The sequence below is a fragment of the Sorex araneus genome, chromosome 9, assembly GCF_027595985.1.
Source record: "Sorex araneus isolate mSorAra2 chromosome 9, mSorAra2.pri, whole genome shotgun sequence".
In the NCBI taxonomy this organism is placed as follows: Eukaryota; Metazoa; Chordata; class Mammalia; order Eulipotyphla; family Soricidae; genus Sorex; species Sorex araneus.
This window is the reverse complement of record NC_073310.1, coordinates 22,353,936-22,362,266: the sequence shown is the minus strand read 5'-3', so window position 1 is coordinate 22,362,266 and position 8,331 is coordinate 22,353,936. Positions and strand designations below refer to the sequence as shown.

Sequence of the window (8,331 nt, the reverse complement as noted above, 5' to 3'; positions counted from 1 at the left end):
TCACTGGTCTCAGGGACCTGGGAAGAGAGAGTAGCTCAACTTGAATCTTAGTGATCAAGAGGGCAGACAGTGAGTTTTTGTTCTCATTTCTCCTTTGTTTTTGTCACTGTGGATACCCAGTTTGGCCAGCATCAGGATAGTCTAAACCACAATAATACTCAGCCTCATCCACAGGTTGGACATTTGAGATGGTTAAGTAGCGGTCTGCCCCTGAGCTGGAGCCTGAGAAGCGATCAGGAACGTTGTCCCCTTTGCTGATGGTTCCATCACTTTTAACTTGCATCAGATAAGTGGGGCTCCTGCCTTGAATCTGTTGATACCAAAAAATATAGTAGCTGCTGTGCTCCTGGCTTAAGGTGCAGGTGAATTTGATTGAGGTTCCAGGTGCGGCATTAGCAGAAGGGGTCTGAGTCACCGTGGGTGGAGCACAAAATCCTGGAATAGAAAATAAACAATAATGCTGAATTCACCTAGACTTGTCAAATACTCCCCAGGACTGTGCTTGGAGGGAAAAACAGGAGAAGGAACCCTTTAATTTGGGGATGGCCTAACCTTGAGAGAAAATGAAGGGCAGGAGGTAGAAGGGAACCCAGGCCATGGTGAGAGGTTTCCGAGAGCGCTCTCCTAAAACTGCCCTATGCACTGGTGTCTCCTTGGCTCTCTGTGTCCTCTCTTCATGCAGTCACAAGAGGGTGGAGCCTTGAATGCAAATCTGTTTTCCATTCATCATTAACCTCAAACTGACACTTCTGTGAGGTTCCAAATAAAGCGTCAGCTATGGGTTTTCATTTGGGAGTTCATTCTATTATGAAGTATATTTAGAAAAAGCTTCAGACACCTGTTTTTTCACTTGAATGCAGCCCAAGGGACTTAAATGTACTGATCATCAAACAGCACTCTTGCGCCCCCTAGAGGTTCCAGGATGAATGCCATCCTCCTTCTGTGGTGGTGGTTGAACAGGACAGCATCTCTTGAACTTTAAGAGGGAGAGAGCCACACCAAATGAATGCTCTCATATGCAAGATATATAGAAATATAATGATGAGATAACAAATTCCCAAAGACAGTCGTAACGGAGAACTTGAGAACTGGTATTCAGTAGAAGACATATCCCTTGAGGAGACAGGGGATAGTATAAGGAGGGGGCAATTACTGTGGGAGAGGGAGCTGACACTTAGGGCCAGATTTGGGTATTTACAGTTCCTCACCGTCCAGTTCAAGCTGGAGGAAGGGGTCACATCTCCAGTCATGTCTTTGGCACGTATGCACTGTGATTTTCCTGAATAAGGGATAGAGTTGTTGGGGGCCAAGACTGACTTATACTTTGATACAGCCCTGACAGCAGTTGTCATAAGGTAAGCATTTGTACCTAGGAAGGGGCCCTGAGTGTGATGCAAAGTTGGAGTGATCATGGTTTTACCATACAGGGGACCCTTGGTGCAGAGCCCTGTGATCGCCTTTGAGATGTCTGGCTCAGGGGAACAAGGCTTTTGGACCATGTTTCAGGGGTTCCCTTCCTGGAAATTCAGCTGAGAAATCAGTGTTTTCTGGCTTGGGATGCCATAGGAGCAGTTGAACAATTGGGCCTGGGTTTCTGGCCTGCAGTGACATAGGTGACATTCTTCAGTGAAATTCCCCTGGAACTCAGTGGAAAATTCAGAATAGCATGGATTAGCGAGGACCAATCTTTAGGGTTCCTGGGGGAGTTGGACATCGAACATGGAGTGTGGTCCTCATTTTTTACTGCATGGGAGCCCCACGACTGTACATGTCTCTGCATGAGGGGCAGGGGCTCAGAGACAGCTGGGACCTCCTGCTCCATCTCATCTCTGAGCTGCTGGGAACATGGGTCCACCGCAAAGGTCCAACTCTGGGGATACAGGAAGGTGGAAACATCTATATGGAGGGAAGCCTTTATAGGAGCAGAGAAGTGGTGCTGGAAGATGGTAAACTATTGTGTATGAAACCCTATCAGCAACAGTACTGGAAACCATGTACAAAAATGCATGTTTGAAAAAGTGACTCTTGAAAAGCAGGGTGAGGAGAGGCCATTGGTGGAAGGAAGTGGATACTAGTAAGTGATCCTTGTTGAAACATTGTATGAATGAAACCCAATATGAATAAGTTTGTAATTTCATGGTGAGTAGCACTATATTGTAGCACTGTCCTCCCATTGTTCATCCAATAAGTGCGCACTTGTAATGTCTCCATTTGAGACTTGTTACTGTTTTTGGCATATCGAATATGCCACGGGGATCTTATCAGGCTCTGGCATGTGGGCGGAATACTCTCCGTAGCTTGCCAGGCTCTCTGAGAGGGATGGAGGAATTGAACCTGGGTAAGCCAATTGTAAGGCAAATGCCTTATACGCTGTGCTATGGCTCTAGCCCTTCATAATGAGCAAATTAAAAAATTAAAAAATAAACTATACTACATATATACTTACAATGTTTTGACATAATGCTAATGATTAGTTTTTAAATTTCCATTCTTATAACTCAGCAGTTTTAAACTAGTAACACCTAGGAATCAGTGAAAATGAAATAAGTAATTTCAGATACCTAAAATCCAATTCTTTGGTAGTTACTATTTTGATGACAAATTTTCTTGGTTTAGCTCTGAGTTTATTTTGTTTGGCACTATTTGCACCTCCTGAAATGTGTACCATCTCCCTCCTTAGGCTGGGGAAAGTCTTTGTTAATATCACTAAACTAGCTCTTCTTCCCATGTCTGTTATTTCTATAACTTGGATATTATTTCTCTTTCCATGTTCAATTAAATGCCTTACATTTTCTCCTTTTTTAATCTCTATTTTTTCCATTTTTTTGGTGATGGCTTATGTTTTATCTTCAAGTTCATTGATTCGGTTTTCAGCATTGTTTATTCTACTTCTATAACTTGGTACTATAATGTACTTCTGTTTCACATGGATTATATTAATATTTTTATCAATTTTCTCAGACATGGTGAATTTAAAAGTTTTTGTTATAACCAGTGTTGTTGTTCTGAGGTCTTCATCAAATAGTGGTGAAAAATTCAAGGGATTTTTTCATTATTAATAGCTTTGTGGGTGCTAATGATGGAACTTCTGATTCTGGATCATCAGAGAAGTGAGCTGTTACACTGTTCATAATATCAAACTTCTATTTCTGCCTCTGTTGCTTTCTGGCCACTTCCACTGCCTGGTGACAATATTTTAGCAGGAGAGACAGGTAAAGTTAGGTCTTAAGTTCTAAAGCTGGGGAGTCATGGGGGAATGGAAGGTCAACAATGAGACTCTGTGGGTTCACAGCATGAAATTGGAGTGTGTGAGGTGGGTAACTAAGAGCAGGTGTGGTTGTGTAGGTGCCTGCAAGGTTTAGGGTGGAACAGATGGGTAAGAGGAGAAGAGGTGCCATCCTAGTACAAAATACTGAAGTGGAAGAAATATGAAGGCCCTTCCCACAACTGTAAAATTGGAAGACAACCCCCTAAATTTTAGATAGAAGCCAGATCATTAGTGAATGTTACATATGCTCCCAGCAGATAACAGAAGAGCTAAGCAGCCACGGTGACACTCTGTGGGTTCACAGCAGGAAGTTAGAGGGTGTGAGTTGGGTGACTACTTTAATAACAAAGTTTCTTTGTGTTGCTCTGAGTTTATTTTATTTGGCACTGTTTGAACCAAACAGTGAACAAGATTCATTCTAACACACCACTGTGAGAGCTGTGAGAGCTGGTGCTTGCTGCTCTAATGTTCAAAGCCAAACTAAAAAGCCTAGTCCAAGGCCATTCTTGGAGTAGGGCTAATGATGGGAGCTTGGAGCCCATGGGTATTGAGGACTTGGTCATCTTAACACAGCCCCCAATCAGAATGGTCTTTGTCCTGAATTTATCAGTGCACTAGTATCTCAGTCTCATGGAATGTGGTGGAGAAAACAGAAAGTTGTATTCTCAGTTGACCTAAGTTATGAGTCCTGTCTGCTTCTGTATGGTTGTGCCTTCAGAAGTGTTCAGGATTATTTGGTTTACAGGAAGTAGTGTCTACAGTTCCAGGTTCTATGGGGAGGACAGGGAACAACACAGTTGTATAAAAATAAAAAGAAAAGAAGGGGCGCGCAGGCGGCGAGGCAAGCGAAGGAAGGAAGAAGGCCAAACTGGTTGCTCGATCGGTTTATTTCATGTCCATCTCCATTCTCCTCTGATTCTCCTCCTGCTTCTTTCTCCCCCATCCTACTTAATTCTCTCTCTCTCTGCCTCTCTCCCGGCTCTCGGTCTCTCTCTCGATCTGTGGATCTGGCCCCCAACCCACTCTTACAGCCTAGTTAAATCTCCACCGCATCAGGGGGTTGGGGCATACACATAGGTGTGGTCAGCAATAGGGTTAGGTTCTTTTCCCTAGGGGATGCTTCTCCTAGGACTTAATTCTCTTTCAGCAGGAGGATCCACCCAAGGGCAGAGTCCCATGAAGGTGTTTCTCTTCTCAGCCAGCAAACATATAAGAATTCATAATATTAATATTAATTATTTTGTATGGACACAATAAGAGATGCATTAAAGCTTATAGAATTGCTCTCCTGGGGCCATCTCAATCTCAGACTACAGTGCTCAGGCCAGATCAGTCTTTCCTATCCCTGGCAGGGTCCCAGTCTCATAATTACTATTGGATCATGACAGCATTTGTCTATGATCAAGCTCTTAACTTATAGTTAAGAATTAGGCACTTTGGCCAGGCCCATCTCGATGCCAGGGTAGCACATAACTCACCGCTTGCCCTGGATCCTTCCCGTCCCACGTCGGGGACCCTACTTTGGGGTGCTAGGAACTGAGGGCAACTGAGGCTTAAGTGGAGAAAGCAGATGCCCAGAAGGGAATAATATTCGAGGCCAATTAAGTCTTAAGTTGTAAAAACATAATATTGTCTTCTTGTGTCTATACAAAAAAGACATAGCTTTAAAGTAAATTATTCAAAAGGCATAAAGAGGAGAGAAAGGCAATGTTATAATATTCAGTGTCCTAGAAAGTTCTGACCTTACCAATAAACAGAGTTTGATTAAGAGAAGAGCAGATAAACTGGTAGAAATGGTTACAGATAAACAAAGGAATGGGAGTGACTTGGGAGCACTTTGATGGGTGTGACTGATAAACCTAAGCTCCTAGTGGCAAGGGGGAAAGGACAAACCAATGATATCCAACAACAACGTAAGTCTCTGTGATCAAAAAGGCAAGGGTGAAAGGTTTTATTTTTACTTCTCCCTTGTTTTCATCACTGTCATAACTGATTTGGTCATATATAGCATGGCATACAGTATAATGATATTCAACCTCATCCACAGATTGGGCATTTGAAATGGTTGAGTAGCATTCATCTTCTGAGCTGGAGCTTAAAAGCGATCAGGGATATCATGCCATTTCTTATGGCTTCCATCACTCCTACCATACATCACAAAGACAGGGGCCTTTCCTGGACTCTGCTGATAGCACTTAGTGAAGTCATTGTGTTCCCTGCTGCTGGTAAATTTGATGGAGGCTCCCAGAGAGGCAGTTGCAGAAGGGATCTGGGACAGCACTGGATGAGCACATAACCCTGGAAGAGAAAATAAAGGACAATCTGTTTTTGTTTTCTTTGTTTTTCTCTTTGCGTCACACCCAGTGATGCACAGGGGTCATGCCTGGCTCTGCACCCAGGAATTACCCCTGGCGGTGCTCAGGGGACCATATGGGATGTTGGGAATTGAACCAGGCTTGGCCGCGTGCAAGGCAAATGCCCTACCCGCTGTGTTATCATTCCAGCCCAAATTAAGGGCAATCTGGAATGCAGGTAGCTGCCTCTTTGTAGTGTGCATCGGGGCAAATCCAAGGCAGGATCCTTGAGTGTCTTGGATGCCTTTCCTGTGGAGAAAATGAGAGAGAGCAGGTAGAAAGGAATCAAGTTCATGATGAAATGGGCTTCTAGGAGCTCTGCCTGAAGAAAGCCCTGCTTCTTTGTTGCCTCCAAGCTCCTGTCTGAGGGAGCCCTGAATGCAAATCTATTCTCTGTCCCCACAAGACTGTGTCTCTCTCAGTCATGTCTGAGCCCAAAGTCTAAGGACATTAACATTGTGATTTCCAAAGTTCAAAAGAAATGGTATGACTTAGGCTTTCAGCATGGGAGTTGACTCTACTTTAGAACTATCTTTAGAGGAAGCCAAGTGGGAACACTAAGGGTCAGTTCTTTTATACCTATACATCTTTATGTAAATATAATTTATATCTTATATGTGTAATATGCCAGTTGCTAACATGATCATTCACCTCTCTCTTTTTTATTTTTTGTTATTATTTATTTTATGGGTCACACCTGTCTTTGCTCGGGATTTACTCTAGCGCTGTGCTCAGGGATCACTCCTGGTGGGCTTGAGGACCACATGGAGTGCCAGAGATCTAACCTGGGTCAGTTGTTTTTGCAAGGCAGGGGTCTTGCCTGCTTGTACTATTTTTCAGGCCCCCTTATTGGCCTCTCTACCCAAGTAACTCAGCTATTTTTAAGTAACGGGTGAAGCTCCCCTAAAAGATGTGCTTTCAAGGTCTGTTACTACAGAAAATGGGTTATTATGTAGTATCCACCAGCACAGATGAAAGATGGTGAATAAGATCATCAAGATGGTGCCTGGTGCTAAATCCATCCTGTTTAACCTGTGGTTTCTTGCTTCTTGTTCCACTACTATAAGGATTATAGAACTATAAGCCTGTGTTCAATCCTGCCCCATTCTTTCCCCTCAATTGAAATGACTTTCTGATTTAAACTAGTTTGACTAGCTCTGAGGATCATTCTTGGCACTGTTCAGGGACCGTTATGTAGTTCCTGGGATTGAAACATAGTCAGGCACGTGCAAGGGCAGTACCTTAGTCCTGTACTATCTCTTCAGCCTCTCTCAATATTTCAAAGATATTGTTCTAATAGAGCTGCTCGCGCTGTTCTTAATGAAAATTCTGATTTCATTTATTTATGTGGTGTTTATTTGTATAACTGCTTTTGGTGGGGAAATTCATCACTGGTTTATAGCACAATCCTACTGTTGATAAACTAGAGCTCTTTCTCATATTTCCTGAGTTTGAGCTTTATGGAACTTCTTGAGTATGTCAGTTGATGAATCTGTATGAAATGTGGAATGTTGTTTATTATTTCTGCAAATTTTTTGTTGTTGTTGTTGCTTTGTTTGTTTTTGGGGCCTTTCTCAGAGATGCTCAGTGATAAGCTCACCATGTGCAAGGCAAATGTTCTACCTGCTACATTTTTGCTCTGTGTCCTACAAATTAATTTTTAATTTATTGTTTCTTCCTCTTCTCTTTCCCAGGGATTCCTGTTACAGCTATCCAAAAAGTCTCATCTTTATTCAATCTCTTCTGAGTTTTTATTGTTTATTTTTTATAACTTCTATTACTATTTCATGAAATTAATTGAAAAATCTTATTTTATAGTGCTGATAATACCGTGAATCTTAATACATGTTTGTGAAAAGATAAGCTATGTACTTTTTATCTCCGTGAATCTGATTAGAATTTTCTAGAATGTCTACCATATCTAAATGACTATGTTTTCTTTCAAACATAGTCTCTGGTTGAAAAGTCAGCACCAGGCTGGGGCTGGAGCGATAGTACAGATGGTAGGGCATTTGCCTTGCACGCGGCCGACCCAGGTTCGATTCCCAGCATCTCATATGGTCCCCTGAGCACCACCAGGAGTAGTTCCTAAGTGCAGAGCCAGGAGTAACCCCTGTGCATCACTAGGTGTGACCCAAAAACAAACAAACAAAAAAAGTCAGCACCAGGAATGAAGGTAGGGTGCTAAAGCTAAAGGCTCATGAGAAGTCAGTGACAGAACTTCAATAAATACATTGGAGTCAGCAGAAAATGATTTTTTAGTTTTTATGTCCACTTGTAATTTTTAGTTTTTATGTCCACTTCTGATTTTAATATGGTATAAATAACATAGAAATCAAAGATTTTTGCTATTATATTTAGTTTCCAACACCCAAAGATTTGGCAGACTCTTCTGAACCTTAAGAAAGAACAAGCTTTTGTTCCTATTTTTGTGATGTTTTGGGGCCACACTTGGATATACTCAGGGTTTACTCTTGGCTATGTGCTCTGGGGACCATACGCGGTGCTAGGATCAAAACCTGGTTGGTTATGTACAAGGCAAATGCCATACCTGCTGGACTATCTCTTGTGCCCTAAAAAGAACTTTTGCAAAACAAGCACTGTAGCACTGTAGCACTGTCCACCCATTGTTCATCCATCTGCTCGAGCAGGCACCAGTAATGTCTCCATTGTGAGACTTTTTATTGTTTTTGGCATATCGAATATGCA

General features: G+C 42.3%; 1 gene segment (V, D, J or C); it reads right to left on the bottom strand.

Moving 5' to 3' along the window:
- Positions 1-103: 103 nt before the first annotated feature.
- LOC129407090 (immunoglobulin lambda variable 4-3-like) lies at positions 104-598 on the bottom strand. The segment is given in 2 exon segments: positions 104-435; positions 553-598. Coding segments are annotated over 2 exon segments (378 nt in total).
- Between the last annotated feature and the right edge of the window lie 7,733 nt (positions 599-8,331).